Here is a 17,162-nt window from a genome sequence, read left to right on the forward strand (position 1 = left end):
CAGACAGGTTTAGTGCAGAATTCTATCAGACCTTCATACAAGAACTCATACCAATATTATCCAAACTATTCCACAAAATTGAAACAGATGGAGCACTACCGAATTCCTTCTATGAAGCCACAATTACTTTTATACCTAAACCACACAAAGACCCAACAAAGAAAGAGAACTTCAGACCAATCTCCCTTATGAATATCGACGCAAAAATACTCAATAAAATTCTGGCAAACCGAATCCAAGAGCACATCAAAACAATCATCGACCATGATCAAGTAGGCTTCATCCCAGGCATGCGGGATGGTTTAATATACGGAAAACCATCAACATGATCCATTATATAAACAAACTGAAAGAACAAACCACATGATCATTTCATTAGATGCTGAGAAAGCATTGACAAAATTCAACACCCCTTCATGATAAAAGTCCTGGAAAGAATAGGAATTCAAGGCCCATACCTAAACATAGTAAAAACCATATACAGCAAACCAGTTGCTAAAATTAAACTAAATGGAGAGAAACTTGAAGCAATCCCACTAAAATCAGGGACTAGACAAGGCTGTCCACTCTCTCCCTACTTATTCAATATAGTTCTTGAAGTTCTAGCCAGAGCAATCAGACAACAAAAGGAGGTCAAGGGGATACAGATCGGAAAAGAAGAAGTCAAAATATCACTATTTGCAGATGATATGATAGTATATTTAAGTGATCCCAAAAGTTCCACCAGAGAACTACTAAAGCTGATAAACAACTTCAGCAAAGTGGCTGGGTATAAAATTAACTCAAATAAATCAGTAGCCTTCCTCTACACAAAAGAGAAACAAGCCGAGAAAGAAATTAGGGAAACGACACCCTTCATAATAGATCCAAATAATATAAAGTACTTCGGTGTGACTTTAACCAAGCAAGTAAAAGAACTGTACAATAAAAACTTCAAGACTCTGAAGAAGGAAATTGAAGAAGACCTCGGAAGATGGAAAGATCTCCCATGCTCATGGATTGGCAGGATTAATATAGTAAAAATGGCCATTCTACCAAAAGCAATCTACAGATTCAATGCAATCCCCATCAAAATACCAATCCAATTCTTCAAAGAGTTAGACAGAACAATTTGCAAATTCATCTGGAATAACAAAAAACCCAGGATAGCTAAAGCTATCCTCAACAATAAAAGGACTTCAGGGGGAATCACTATCCCTGAACTCAAGCAGTATTACAGAGCAATAGTGATAAAAACTGCATGGTATTGGTACAGAGACAGACAGATAGACCAATGGAATAGAATTGAAGACCCAGAAATGAACCCACACACCTATGGTCACTTCATTTTTGACAAAGGAGCCAAAACCATCCAATGGAAAAAAGATAGTATTTTCAGCAAATGGTGCTGGTTCAACTGGAGGTCAACATGTAGAAGAATGCAGATCGTCCATGCTTATCACCCTGTACAAAGCTTAAGTCCAAGTGGATCAAGGACCTCCACATCAAACCAGACACACTCAAACTAATAGAAGAAAAACTAGGGAAGCATCTGGAACACATGGGCACTGGAAAAAATTTCTTGAACAAAACACCAATGCCTTATGCTCTAAGATCAAGAATCGACAAATGGGATCTCATAAAACTGCAAAGCTTCTGTAAGGCAAAGGACACTGTGGTTAGGACAAAATGGCAACCAACATATTGGGAAAAGATCTTTACCAATCCTACAACAGATAGAGGCCTTATATCCAAAATATACAAAGAACTCAAGAAGTTAGACCGCACGGAAACAAATAACCCTATTAAAAAATGGGGTTCAGAGCTAAACAAAGAATTCACAGCTGAGGAATGCCGAATGGCTGAGAAACACCTAAGGAAATGTTCAACATCTTTAGTCATAAGGGAAATGCAAATCAAAACCACCCTGAGATTTCACCTCACACCAGTGAGAATGGCTAAGATCAAAAACTCAGGGGACAACAGATGCTGGCGAGGATGTGGAGGAAGAGGAACACTCCTCCATTGTTGGTGGGATTGCAAACTGGTACAACCATTCTGGAAATCAGTCTGGAGGATCCTCAGAAAATTGGACATTGAACTGCCTGAGGATCCAGCTATACCTCTCTTGGGCATATACCCAAAAGATGCCCCAACATATAAAAAAGACACGTGCTCCACTATGTTCATTGCAGCCTTATTTATAATAGCCAGAAGCTGGAAAGAACCCAGATGCCCTTCAACAGAGGAATGGATTCAGAAAATGTGGTACATCTACACAATGGAATATTACTCAGCTATCAAAAACAACGACTTTATGAAATTTTTAGGCAAATGGTTGGAACTGGAAAATATCATCCTGAGTGAGGTAACCCAATCACAGAAAGACGTACATGGTATGCACTCATTGATAAGTGGCTATTAGCCCAAATGCTTGAATTACCCTAGATGCCTAGAACAAATGAAACTCAAGACGGATGATCAAAATGGGAATGCTTCACTCCTTCTTTAAAAGGGGAACAAGAATACCCTTGGCAGGGAAGAGAGAGGCAAAGATTAAAACAGAGACTGAAGGAACACCCATTCAGAGCCTGCCCCACATGTGGCCCATAGATATACAGCCACCCAATTAGACAAGATGGATGAAGCAAAGATGTGCAGACCGACAGGAGCCGGATGTAGATCGCTCCTGAGAGACACAGCCAGAATACAGCAAATACAGAGGCGAATGCCAGCAGCAAACCACTGAACTGAGAATAGGACCCCCGTTGAAGGAATCAGAGAAAGAACTGGAAGAGCTTGAAGGGGCTCGAGACCCCAAAAGTACAACAATGCCAAGCAACCAGAGCTTCCAGGGACTAAGCCACTACCTAAAGACTATACATGGACTGACCCTGGACTCTGACCCCATAGGTAGCAATGAATATCCTAGTAAGAGCACCAGTGGAAGGGGAAGCCCTGGGTCCTGCTAAGACTGAACCCCCAGTGAACTAGTCTATGGGGGGAGGGCGGCAATGGGGGGAGGGTTGGGAGGGGAACACCCATAATGAAGGGGAGGGGGGAGTGGGATGTTTGCCCGGATACCGGGAAAGGGAATAACACTCGAAATGTATATAAGAAATACTCAAGTTAATAAAAAAAAAGTAAAAATAAAAAAAAAGAAAATGAGCAGGAAAGAGGTGAACACAAAAAAAAAAAAAATACCAATCCAGTTCTTCAAAGAGTTAGACAGAACAATTTGCAAATTCATCTGGAATAACAAAAAACCCAGGATAGCTAAAACTATCCTCAACAATAAAAGGACTTCAGGGGGAATCACTATCCCTGAACTCAAGCAGTATTACAGAGCAATAGTGATAAAAACTGCATGGTATTGGTACAGAAACAGACAGATAGACCAATGGAATAGAATTGAAGACCCAGAAATGAACCCACACACCTATGGGCACTTGATTTTTGACAAAGGAGCCAAAACCATCAAATGGAAAAAAGATAGTATTTTCAGCAAATGGTGCTGGTTCAACTGGAGGTCAACATGTAGAAGAATGCAGATCGATCCATGCTTATCACCCTGTACAAAGCTTAAGTCCAAGTGGATAAAGAACCTCCACATCAAACCACATACACTCAAACTAATAGAAGAAAAACTAGGGAAGCATCTGGAACACATGGGCACTGGAAAAAATTTCCTGAACAAAACACCAATGGCTTATGCTCTAAGATCAAGAATCGACAAATGGGATCTCATAAAACTGCAAAGCTTCTGTAAGGCAAAGGACACTGTGGTTAGGACAAAATGGCAACCAACAGATTGGGAAAAGATCTTTACCAATCCTACAACAGATAGAGGCCTTATATCCAAAATATACAAAGAACTCAAGAAGTTAGACCGCAGGGAGACAAATAACCCTATTAAAAATGGGGTTCAGGTCTTCCTGGTTGCCGCCGCTGCAGAGAGCCCCTGGGCAGCACCCCACGAGCGAACCTGAGCCTCGGGACCACAGGTAAGACCAAATTTTCTGCTGCAAGAAAGCTGCCTGGTGAGCTTGGGACACACGGAAGCAGAATTTCTCTAGGTTCGGGCACGTTCTGTGTTTACCGGAAGTCCCACGCCCACGGATCCCGGCCCGCAGCAGCTCTCTGCTCCCAGACCCGGTGAGAGAGAGACCCAACCGCCTGGTCAGGTGGGCACTCCTGAGGCTGCAGAGCGGAAGAGACCACCAACACTGCTCACCCCTGCCCACATCCCTGGCCCAAGAGGAAACTGTATAAGGCCTCTGGGCTCCCCTGGGGGAGGGCCCAGGAGCGGCAGGACACCTGCCTGAGACACCGCCGGAAACTGAAAGAAACAGACCGGATAAACAGTTCTCTGCACCCAAATCCCCTGGGAGGGAGAGCTAAACCTTCAGAGAGGCAGACAAGCCTGGGAAACCAGAAGAGACTGCTCCCTGCACACACATCTCGGACGCCAGAGGAAAAAGCCAAAGACCATCTGGAACCCTGGTGCACTGAAGCTCCCGGAAGGGGCGGCACAGGTCTTCCTGGTTGCTGCCGCTGCAGAGAGCCCCTGGGCAGCACCCCACGAGCGAACTTGAGCCTCGGGACCACAGGTAAGACCAAATTTTCTGCTGCAAGAAAGCTGCCTGGTGAACTCAAGACACAGGCCCACAGGAACAGCTGAAGACCTGTAGAGAGGAAAAACTACACGCCCGAAAGCAGAACACTCTGTCCCCATAACTGACTGAAAGAGAGGAAAACAGGTCTACAGCACTCCTGACACACAGGCTTATAGGACAGTCTAGCCACTGTCAGAAATAGCAGAACAAAGTAACACTAGAGATAATCTGATGGCGAAAGGCAAGCGCAGGAACCCAAGCAACAGAAACCAAGACTACATGCCATCATCGGAGCCCAATTCTCCCACTAAAACAAACATGGAATATCCAAACACACCAGAAAAGCAAGATCTAGTTTCAAAATCATATTTGATCATGATGCTGGAGGACTTCAAGAAAGACATGAACACACTTAGGGAAACACAGGAAATCATTAATAAACAAGTAGAAGCCTACAGAGAGGAATCACAAAAATCCCTGAAAGAATTCCAGGAAAACACAATCAAACAGTTGAAGGAATTAAAAATGGAAATAGAAGCAATCAAGAAAGAACACATGGAAACAACCCTGGATATAGAAAACCAAAAGAAGAGACAAGGAGCTGTAGATACGAGCTTCACCAACAGAATACAAGAGATGGAAGAGAGAATCTCAGGAGCAGAAGATTCCATAGAAATCATTGACTCAACTGTCAAAGATAATGTAAAGCGGAAAAAGCTACTGGTCCAAAACATACAGGAAATCCAGGACTCAATGAGAAGATCAAACCTAAGGATAATAGGTATAGAAGAGAGTGAAGACTCCCAGCTCAAAGGACCAGTAAATATCTTCAACAAAATCATAGAAGAAAACTTCCCTAACCTAAAAAAAGAGATACCCATAGACATACAAGAAGCCTACAGAACTCCAAATAGATTGGACCAGAAAAGAAACACCTCCCGTCACATAATTGTCAAAACACCAAACGCACAAAATAAAGAAAGAATATTAAAAGCAGTAAGGGAAAAAGGTCAAGTAACATATAAAGGGAGACCTATCAGAATCACACCAGACTTCTCGCCAGAAACTATGAAGGCCAGAAGATCCTGGACTGATGTCATACAGACCCTAAGAGAACACAAATGCCAGCCCAGGTTACTGTATCCTGCAAAACTCTCAATTAACATTGATGGAGAAACCAAGATATTCCATGACAAAACCAAATTTACACAATATCTTTCTACAAATCCAGCACTACAAAGGATAATAAATGGTAAAGCCCAACATAAGGAGGCAAGCTATACCCTAGAAGAAGCAAGAAACTAATCGTCTTGGCAACAAAACAAAGAGAATGAAAGCACACAAACATAACCTCACATCCAAATATGAATATAAAGGGAAACAATAATCACTATTCCTTAATATCTCTCAATATCAATGGCCTCAACTCCCCAATAAAAAGACATAGATTAACAAACTGGATACGCAACGAGGACCCTGCATTCTGCTGCCTACAGGAAACACACCTCAGAGACAAAGACAGATACTACCTCAGAGTGAAAGGCTGGAAAACAACTTTCCAAGCAAATGGTCAGAAGAAGCAAGCTGGAGTAGCCATTCTAATATCAAATAAAATCAATTTTCAACTAAAAGTCATCAAAAAAGATAAGGAAGGACACTTCATATTCATCAATGGATAAATCCACCAAGATGAACTCTCAATCCTAAATATCTATGCCCCAAATACAAGGGCACCTACATACGTAAAAGAAACCTTACTAAAGCTCAAAACACACATTACACCTCACACAATAATAGTGGGAGATTTCAACACCCCACTCTCATCAATGGACAGATCATGGAAACAGAAATTAAACAGTGATGTCGACAGACTAAGAGAAGTCATGAGCCAACTGGACTTAACGGATATTTATAGAACATTCTATCCTAAAGCAAAAGGATATACCTTCTTCTCAGCTCCTCATGGTACTTTCTCCAAAATTGACCATATAATTGGTCAAAAAACGGGCCTCAACAGGTACAGAAAGATAGAAATAATCCCATGCGTGCTATCGGACCACCACGGCCTAAAACTGGTCTTCAATAACAATAAGGGAAGAATGCCCACATATACGTGGAAATTGAACAATGCTCTACTCAATGATAACCTGGTCAAGGAAGAAATAAAGAAAGAAATTAAAAACTTTTTAGAATTTAATGAAAATGAAGATACAACATACTCAAACTTATGGGACACAATGAAAGCTGTGCTAAGAGGAAAACTCATAGCGCTGAGTGCCTGCAGAAAGAAACAGGAAAGAGCATATGTCAGCAGCTTGACAGCACACCTAAAAGCTCTAGAACAAAAAGAAGCAAATACACCCAGGAGGAGTAGAAGGCAGGAAATAATCAAACTCAGAGCTGAAATCAACCAAGTAGAAACAAAAAGGACCATAGAAAGAATCAACAGAACCAAAAGTTGGTTCTTTGAGAAAATCAACAAGATAGATAAACCCTTAGCCAGACTAACGAGAGGACACAGAGAGTGCATCCAAATTAACAAAATCAGAAATGAAAAGGGAGACATAACTACAGATTCAGAGGAAATTCAAAAAATCATCAGATCTTACTATAAAAACCTATATTCAACAAAATTTGAAAATCTGCAGGAAATGGACAATTTCCTAGACAGATACCAGGTATCGAAGTTAAATCAGGAACAGATAAACCAGTTAAACAACCCCATAACTCCTAAGGAAATAGAAGCAGTCATTAAAGGTCTCCCAACCAAAAAGAGCCCAGGTCCAGACGGGTTTAGTGCAGAATTCTATCAAACCTTCATAGAAGACCTCATACCAATATTATCCAAACTATTCCACAAAATTGAAACAGATGGAGCACTACCGAATTCCTTCTACGAAGCCACAATTACTCTTATACCTAAACCACACAAAGACACAACAAAGAAAGAGAACTTCAGACAAATTTCCCTTATGAATATCGACGCAAAAATACTCAATAAAATTCTGGCAAACCGAATCCAAGAGCACATCAAAACAATCATCCACCATGATCAAGTAGGCTTCATCCCAGGCACGCAGGGATGGTTTAATATACGGAAAACCATCAACGTGATCCATTATATAAACAAACTGAAAGAACAGAACCACATGATCATTTCATTAGATGCTGAGAAAGCATTTGACAAAATTCAACACCCCTTCATGATAAAAGTCCTGGAAAGAATAGGAATTCAAGGCCCATACCTAAACATAGTAAAAGCCATATACAGCAAACCAGTTGCTAACATTAAACTAAATGGAGAGAAACTTGAAGCAATCCCACTAAAATCAGGGACTAGACAAGGCTGCCCACTCTCTCCCTACTTATTCAATATAGTTCTTGAAGTTCTAGCCAGAGCAATCAGACAACAAAAGGAGATCAAGGGGATACAGATCGGAAAAGAAGAGGTCAAAATATCACTATTTGCAGATGACATGATAGTATATTTAAGTGATCCCAAAAGTTCCACCAGAGAACTGCTAAAGCTGATAAACAACTTCAGCAAAGTGGCTGGGTATAAAATTAACTCAAATAAATCAGTTGCCTTCCTCTATACAAAAGAGAAACAAGCCGAGAAAGAAATTAGGGAAACGACACCCTTCATAATAGACCCAAATAATATAAAGTACCTCGGTGTGACTTTAACCAAGCAAGTAAAAGATCTGTACAATAAGAACTTCAAGACACTGAGGAAAGAAATTGAAGAAGACCTCAGAAGATGGAAAGATCTCCCATGCTCATGGATTGGCAGGATTAATATAGTAAAAATGGCCATTTTACCAAAAGCAATCTACAGATTCAATGCAATCCCCATCAAAATACCAATCCAGTTCTTCAAAGAGTTAGACAGAACAATTTGCAAATTCATCGGGAATAACAAAAAACCCAGGATAGCTAAAGCTATCCTCAACAATAAAAGGACTTCAGGGGGAATCACTATCCCTGAACTCAAGCAGTATTACAGAGCAATAGTGATAAAAACTGCATGGTATTGGTACAGAGACAGACAGATAGACCAATGGAATAGAATTGAAGACCCAGAAATGAACCCACACACCTATGGTCACTTCATTTTTGACAAAGGAGCCAAAACCATCCAATGGAAAAAAGATAGCATTTTCAGCAAATGGTGCTGGTTCAACTGGAGGGCAACATGTAGAAGAATGCAGATCGATCCATGCTTATCACCCTGTACAAAGCTTAAGTCCAAGTGGATCAAGGACCTCCACATCAAACCAGACACACTCAAACTAATAGAAGAAAAACTAGGGAAGCATCTGGAACACATGGGCACTGGAAAAAATTTCTTGAACAAAACACCAATGGCTTATGCTCTAAGATCAAGAATCAACAAATGGGATCTCATAAAACTGCAAAGCTTCTGTAAGGCAAAGGACACTGTGGTTAGGACAAAACGGCAACCAACAGATTGGGAAAAGATCTTTACCAATCCTACAACAGATAGAGGCCTTATATCCAAAATATACAAAGAACTCAAGAAGTTAGGCCGCAGGGAAACAAATAACCCTATTAAAAAATGGGGTTCAGAGCTAAACAAAGAATTCACAGCTGAGGAATGCCGAATGGCTGAGAAACACCTAAAGAAATGTTCAACATCTTTAGTCATAAGGGAAATGCAAATCAAAACAACCCTGAGATTTCACCTCACACCAGTGCGATTGTCTAAGATCAAAAACTCAGGTGACAGCAGATGCTGGCGAGGATGTGGAGAAAGAGGAACACTCCTCCATTGTTGGTGGGATTGCAGACTGGTAAAACCATTCTGGAAATCAGTCTGGAGGTTCCTCAGAAAATTGGACATTGAACTGCCTGAGGATCCAGCCATACCTCTCTTGGGCATATACCCAAAAGATGCCTCAACATATAAAAGAGACAGGTGCTCCACTATGTTCATCGCAGCCTTATTTATAATAGCCAGAAGCTGGAAAGAACCCAGATGCCCTTCAACAGAGGAATGGATACAGAAAATGTGGTACATCTACACAATGGAATATTACTCAGCTATCAAAAACAACGAGTTTATGAAATTCGTAGGCAAATGGTTGGAACTGGAAAATATCATCCTGAGTGAGGTAACCCAATCACAGAAAGACGTACATGGTATGCACTCATTGATAAGTGGCTATTAGCCCAAATGCTTGAATTACCCTAGATGCCTAGAACAAACGAAACTCAAGACGGATGATCAAAATGGGAATGCTTCACTCCTTCTTTAAATGAGGAAAAAGAATACCCTTGGCAGGGAAGGGAGAGGCAAAGATTAAAACAGAGACTGAAGGAACACCCATTCAGAGCCTGCCCCACATGTGGCCCATACATATACAGCCACCCAATTAGACAAGATGGATGAAGCAAAGAAGTGCAGACCGACAGGAGCCGGATGTAGATCGCTCCTGAGAGACACAGCCAGAATACAGCAAATACAGAGGCGAATGCCAGCAGCAAACCACTGAACTGAGAATAGGACCCCCGTTGAAGGAATCAGAGAAAGAACTGGAAGAGCTTGAAGGGGCTCGAGACCCCAAAAGTACAACAATGCCAAGCAACCAGAGCTTCCAGGGACTAAGCCACTACCTAAAGACTATACATGGACTGACCCTGGACTCTGACCCCATAGGTAGCAATGAATATCCTAGTAAGAGCACCAGTGGAAGGGGAAGCCCTGGGTCCTGCTAAGACTGAACCCCCAGTGAACTAGTCTATGGGGGGAGGGCGGCAATGGGGGGAGGGTTGGGAGGAGAACACCCATAATGAAGGGGAGGGGGGAGTGGGATGTTTGCCCGGAAACCAGGAAAGGGAATAACACTCGAAATGTATATAAGAAATACTCAAGTTAATAAAAAAAATGGGGTTCAGAGCTAAACAAAGAATTCACAGCTGAGGAATGCCAAATGGCTGAGAAACACCTAAAGAAATGTTCAACATCTTTAGTCATAAGGGAAATGCAAATCAAAACAACCCTGAGATTTCACCTCACACCAGTGAGAATGGCTAAGATCAAAAACTGAGGTGACAGCAAATGCTGGGGAGGATGCAGAGAAAGAGGAACACTCCTCCATTGTTGGTGGGATTGCAGACTGGTAAAACCATTCTGGAAATCAGTCTGGAGGTTCCTCAGAAAATTGGACATTGAACTGCCTGAGGATCCAGCTATACCTCTCTTGGGCATATATCCAAAAGATGCCCCAACATATAAAAAAGACACGTGCTCCACTATGTTCATCGCAGCCTTATTTATAATAGCCAGAAGCTGGAAAGAACCCAGATGCCCTTCAACAGAGGAATGGATACAGAAAATGTGGTACATCTACACAATGGAATATTATTCAGCTATCAAAAACAATGACTTTATGAAATTTTTAGGCAAATGGTTGGAACTGGAAAATATCATCCTGAGTGAGGTAACCCAATCACAGAAAAACACACATGGTATGCACTCATTGATAAGTGGCTATTAGCCCAAATGCTTGAATTACCCTAGATGCCTAGAACACATGAAACTCAAGACGGATGATCAAAATGGGAATGCTTCACTCCTTCTTTAAAAGGGGAACAAGAATAACCTTGGCAGGGAATAGAGAGGCAAAGATTAAAACAGACACAGAAGGAAAACCCATTCAGAGCCTGCCCCACATGTCCCCATAGATATACAGCCACCCAATTAGAAAAGATGGATGAAGCAAAGAAGTGCAGGCCGACAGGAACCAGATGTAGATCGCTCCTGAGAGACACAGCCAGAATACAGCAAATACAGAGGCGAATGCCAGCAGCAAACCACTGAACTGAGAACGGGACCCCCGTTGAAGGAATCAGAGAACGAACTCGAAGAGCTTGAAGGTGCTCGAGACCCCTTATGAACAACAATGCCAAGCAACCAGAGCTTCCAGGGACTAAGCCACTACCTAAAGACTATACATGGACTGACCCTGGACTCTGACCTCATAGGTAGCAATGGATATTCTAGTAAGAGCACCAGTGGAGGGGGAAGCCCTTGGTCCTGCTAAGACTGAACCCCCCAGTGAACGTGATTGTTGGGGGGAGGGCGGCAATGGGGGGAGGATGGGGTGGGGAACACCCATAAAGAATGGGAGGGGGAGGGATTAGGGGGATGTTTGCCCAGAAACTGGGAAAGGGAATAACACTCGAAATGTAAATAAGAAACACTCAAGTTAATAAAAAAAAAAAAAGAAAGAGAACTTCAGAACAATTTCCCTTAAGAATGTTAATGCAAAAATACTTAATAAAATTCTTGCAATCTGAATCGAAGAACACATCAAAATGATCATCCATCTTGATCAAGTAAGATTCATCCCAGAGATTCAGGGATGGTTCAATAAAAAAAAAAAAAGAAAGGTGTCTCTCTTTAAACTTCTTTTTATATAAATCACATTTTCTAAATTTAGTTACAAGACAGTAACGGTTTATATCTTTTTCATATCCCCTTCATTTTAGTTACCCTCTATCCTCTTGTCTCCTCTGGCCACTAAGCCTTTAAACCTTCCCACCCCCTCTCTACTTTATATTACCTAATTTCAATTGACCCCTCCCTTCAGGCAGCCCCTCTCAGTAGCTTCTTGCTAATGTCCTGTCTTCTAAGGGTATTCCAAGTTAAACACACAAAATTAGAAGCTGGGATTCACATGCCATGGTTTTTTCCCCTGTGTCTGAGTAAACTCAAACAACATAATTGTTTCCAGTTTCATCCATTTACCTGAAATTTTCATAATTTTATTTTTCTTCACAGCTTAATAAAACCCAATAGTATATATCATATTTTTATCTCCATCTATCAGTTGATGGACATATGGGCTGATTTCATTTCCTGGCAATTATGAATTAAGCAGCAGCAAACACGAACAGCTAAGTGCTCTGTAACAATATGTACACTCCTTTGGGTATACGCCCAAAGTAGTTCAACTCACAACTTTTGAAGGACTCTCCGTGCTGTTTTTCTACAGTGGCCATACCAGTTTGCACTACCACTAAAAGTCAATAATGATTATCCTTACCCAACAGCCTCACCAGCATTTGTTATTATTTGATTTTCTGATGATTACCATTCTGACAGTGATGGGATGGAATCTTGAGGTTGTTTTAAACCGCATTTCCCTGATTGCTATTGGTATTGAATTCTTATTTTTCATTATTTGAGAATCTCATACATGTCTACAGTAGACAAAACCCCTCCACTCCAATTCCTCCCCAACTCCCCTGCCACTATTCAATTCCAATGCCATGAGTAGTTGTTATTATTGTTGTTGTTATTGTTGTTATCATTATTAACAACACAGTGAGTCCACTCGGGGTTGCAAGTATGTATATGGCTGTAAGCCATCTCCTAGAGCATGTGATTACTTTCTTAAAGAAAATGGACTTTCTTCCTTCAGTCATCAATTGCCAATGGTTCCTCAACTAGGGTTGGAACTTCATGACCGCCTCCCCCCTCACTCCATACTGAGATGGTTCTCTTCCTTGATCTAACTATCACAATCATTGTGAGCTCAAACATGTATCTCCCCTGTCATGTCTAGGAAGCACTGTTTCCTTAAGTCATCACCATCTCTGGCCCTTACTGTCTTTCCACACCCTCTTTCACATGAATCAGTGAGCTGGGAGAGCTATGATATATACATCTCATAATCACTTCTGCACACTGGCCAATGTTGGATCCAATGCAAATTGCCATCTACAGTTTCTCTGATGAGAGTTAAATGATGCTCTGATCTATGAGTATAGCAATAGGTCATTAGGAGTTACTTTATTGCTATGTCCATTTATCAGAATAATAGTGTCTTATTACCTTTCTTTTACTGTGATAAGACAAAAGCAACTTATAAAAGAAAGATTTTATTTGGGCTTACAGTTACAGAGTGTGATTCCATAACTATCATGTTTGAGAGCATGGAAGCAGGCAGGCAGGCATGATGCTGTGACAGTAGCTAAGAGCTTACATATAATCCACAGGCAAGAGGTAGATAGAGGCACAGAGAGAGAGAGAGAGAGAGAGAGAGAGAGAGAGAGAGAGAGAGAGAGAGAGAGAGGAAGAGAGAGATAAATGGGGGAAGGGGAGAGAGAGGGGGGGAGAGAGAGAGAGAGAGAGAGAGAGAGAGAGAGAGAGAGAGAGAGAGAGAGAGAGAGAGAGAACTGGAATTTCTGGGCTTTTGAAACCTCAAAGCTCATCCACAGTGGCATAAAACCTCCAACAAGTTCACCCATTCTAATCCTTCCCAAACAGTCCAATCAACCTGGGACCAAGAATTCATGAGCCATTCTCATTCAAAAATACCATGAATAGTAAGTTTCTCCTACCTCTATTTTCCCATGACCTAACTAGCCACAGGTTTCAGACTCATTGACAATGTCAACTATGGGCTTCATCTTCTGAAGCAGGACTTAATCAAAAAGTGGTTGGTTACCCCCATGACATTCATGCCATTATTGTAACAGTGGGCATATTTTGCCAGGCAAGTCATTATTATAATGTTCAGGGCTCACAACTGGGTGAGTCTAATGATTTCTTTTCTCTTCCTGCACTATGAAGCTAGACAGTATGAATAAAGCTTTCAGCTGAGTATTATCTAGATTTCTCCATATTCTGTTACTTCAGTATATAGACAATAGTGTTTTTAAAGGATAGAAGTGGGAAATGGAACAGGAAGGATTAAAGGTGATGTTGAATAGGAAGGCAGAGTAGGGAATACAGGGAGTGATAACTAACATTAAAGGCCTTTTAAAAGCATGTATGAAAACATACTACTTGAGAAGCTTTCTAATACATATATGCATAGAAAGTTTAAATGGAATTTACTCTATAATAGAGGTATAATACCCCAACTAGATACCTTATGATACCAAATAAAACCCCAGTACCAGGAATGGGCTACCTTGGTTTGAGTTGTTGGCCAACGGGATTGCATACCCCCCCCAAAAAATATTACAAGTTATTGCTAATCCTATTGTTTACTGTACAGAACTCTGCAGTAAGATCCTATTTCTTCAGACTTTTAAAGTTTTCAATAGATTCAATATTCTCACCTTCTTGGTTAGGTTAACTCAGAAGCTGTTTTGGTCTTGGTCTTGGTCTTGGTCTTGGTCTTGGTCTTGGTCTTGGTCTTCTTCTCCTTCTTCTTCTTCTTCTTCTTCTTCTTCTTCTTCTTCTTCTTCTTCTTCTTCTTCTTCTTCTTCTTCTCCTTCTCCTTCTCCTTCTCCTTCTCCTTCTCCTTCTCCTTCTCCTTCTCCTTCTCCTTCTCCTTCTCCTTCTCCTTCTCCTTCTCCTTCTCCTTCTCCTTCTTCTTCTTCTTCTTCTTCTTCTTCTTCTTCTTGCTCTTGTTGTTAATGTTCTTCTTGCTCTTGTTGTTTTGGCTATTGTTGGGCTGTTAGGATTGTTTTCCTATTTTCTGTCTTGGTATGTTTATCACTGATGTCTAAAAAATTTATTGGATCCTGTGTGTTAATTTTGTATCCTACTACTTTGCTGGATTTATAGTTATTGGTTCAGAATTATCTGGTGGCATCTTTAGGGTCTTTATGTCTGGAGTCATATCACCTGAAAACAGGGGTCCTTTAGGCTTCTTCTTTTCCACGATACTGGCAGAATGTGATTTCTTGTTTCTGTGTCAGAGTGGAAACCTAGTTCAATGAAGGTGAGTGACTATCACTCCATCATTGGTAGGCAATATCTCACTCCTTCCTGTATGCTGAGACACCCTTGGAAGTAACTACCCAACCCATAGATCCTAGTGCATCTGAAAACTCAAACTGACCAGCCACATAACCTATTTTATAGTTTGTTTCATTTTTTTTAAGAAAACCTCTGTTTTCCACTGGAAAATACTCCAAATTTTAAAGTTAAAAAAAAGTGGTTGCAGTTAAAAGTGTTCTCAGAAACCTTTTTTATAATAGAAACAACCCAGGATCAAGAAGGCCACTGGAGAAAGGAGAGGATAGAAGGGAATTTGGGGGTTGACAGGAAGATAATTGGATGGGTCACTGGGGGCTCAAATACAGATTAATCTTTAAAGACTAAGTTGCTCCCAGCAGACAGAATTAAAGAAATTTCCTATAAACACTTTTGACCCACATGTCTGACCTGTCTCTATTTTCCCCACAGCCATGGAACCAGGTGTGCAGGAGAAGTTTCCGCTGCAGCCAGCAACAATATCTGTGGAGTCGGTGTAGCATACAACTCCAAGGTGGCAGGTGAGCCAGCCCTGCTAGAGGCAGGCGTCATGTGGGCAGCCTACCCTGGGAGCTCTTACATTCTCATCTCCAATTTGCAGGGCTCAGCAAATTTATCCCACTGAGCAGGAGTTCTGAGGCCCAGAGGTGGATCAAGCATGGGAAAGAAATTTCATTTTAACCTACACAACACACAACACTCTTTAAGCATCAGACAGGTAGAACACATGCACATACCTCAAATGTGAATGGGTTTTCAGAGATGTATCATCCATGTGAACAACAAAACCCAACCAGACCCCAAAGGCCTCCTCCTAATGACCCTGTTGTCCAGATATGACCCATCCCTACCCAAGAGTAACCACAATCTTGTTACCTCATGTTTTTAACTTTATATTAACACTACTTTAAAGTAGTATATCAATGTCAATATCATGTTTATATTTACAAGTGTGAAGGATTATTTGTAAAGATGTCAGGCAGCCTTGAAACTGTTTTGCCTGGTCCAACTCATCTTTAAAGAGGCTTGATCTCTTAGAAAGCCTAGCTGGATCCAGTACTTTGCACTTCCCTCCTTACATGAGTTTTAAGAAAAGGAACACAAAGTCAATGGTGATTTAGAGAGAAAAACAGACAGATAATTTCTTTCCTAGCAATTTAATTGAAACATAAGCTTACTTTGTGCTGACACTTGCATTTCCAGAGGCCTAAATAAAGCAAATGGATGCTCTACAAATCCATCCTTAGCTCTTTACAGAGTGCTTCTAGAAACCCCTGCCAGAACTGGGTGCAGAATCACAAAAGAATGTATCTGGGGGCTGGAGGCTGGCTTTGTTGATAAATGCCTGCTTATTCAGTACAAGGACCTAAGCTTGGTTCTTAGAACCCCCATAAAAATGTCAAGCATTGTGAACTAAAACAGCAACCAGCATGACGCGATAATCCTAACAGTACAGTAGTGGCATGTATACCTTGGTAACCAACAGATCTCTAATTGGACTTAAGGCCTGTTCAACAAGAGGGAAAACATACCTGATATGGGAAACCTAATCAACTATCCAAAGCTAGTAAAGTCATGAATCTTGGAGAAAAACCTATAGCCACCACCTCACAAAACAATCATAAATCCAAACAACATTCTAATATTTATCCTTATGCACACAGATAAGTGTGCTCCCCACCCTTTAATGAGAAAACTTCTCTTGGCAATACATGGAGGCCATAACAGAAAACCTCAACCAATCAACATGTTGAGCTGTGAATCCTAGTACCAATGGATACATCTACAAAATAACTTGGGTATCTAAGCTTAGAAAACTAGGGAAT

General features: G+C 41.1%; 1 protein-coding gene across 3 annotated transcripts in view; it reads left to right on the top strand.

The window, feature by feature from the left end:
• The window catches only part of Pcsk2 (proprotein convertase subtilisin/kexin type 2), a 304,858-nt gene that overhangs the window by 247,560 nt on the left and 40,136 nt on the right, over positions 1-17,162 (top strand). For all 3 annotated transcript variants that reach the window (XM_087649001.1, XM_087648999.1, NM_012746.2), the window contains 1 exon segment: positions 15,769-15,857. In XM_087649001.1, the coding sequence (XP_087505127.1) occupies positions 15,769-15,857 (89 nt within the window).

The sequence above is a fragment of the Rattus norvegicus genome, chromosome 3 (assembly GCF_021556685.1).
Source record: "Rattus norvegicus strain SHRSP/BbbUtx chromosome 3, alternate assembly SHRSP_T2T, whole genome shotgun sequence".
NCBI classification, from domain to species: Eukaryota; Metazoa; Chordata; class Mammalia; order Rodentia; family Muridae; genus Rattus; species Rattus norvegicus.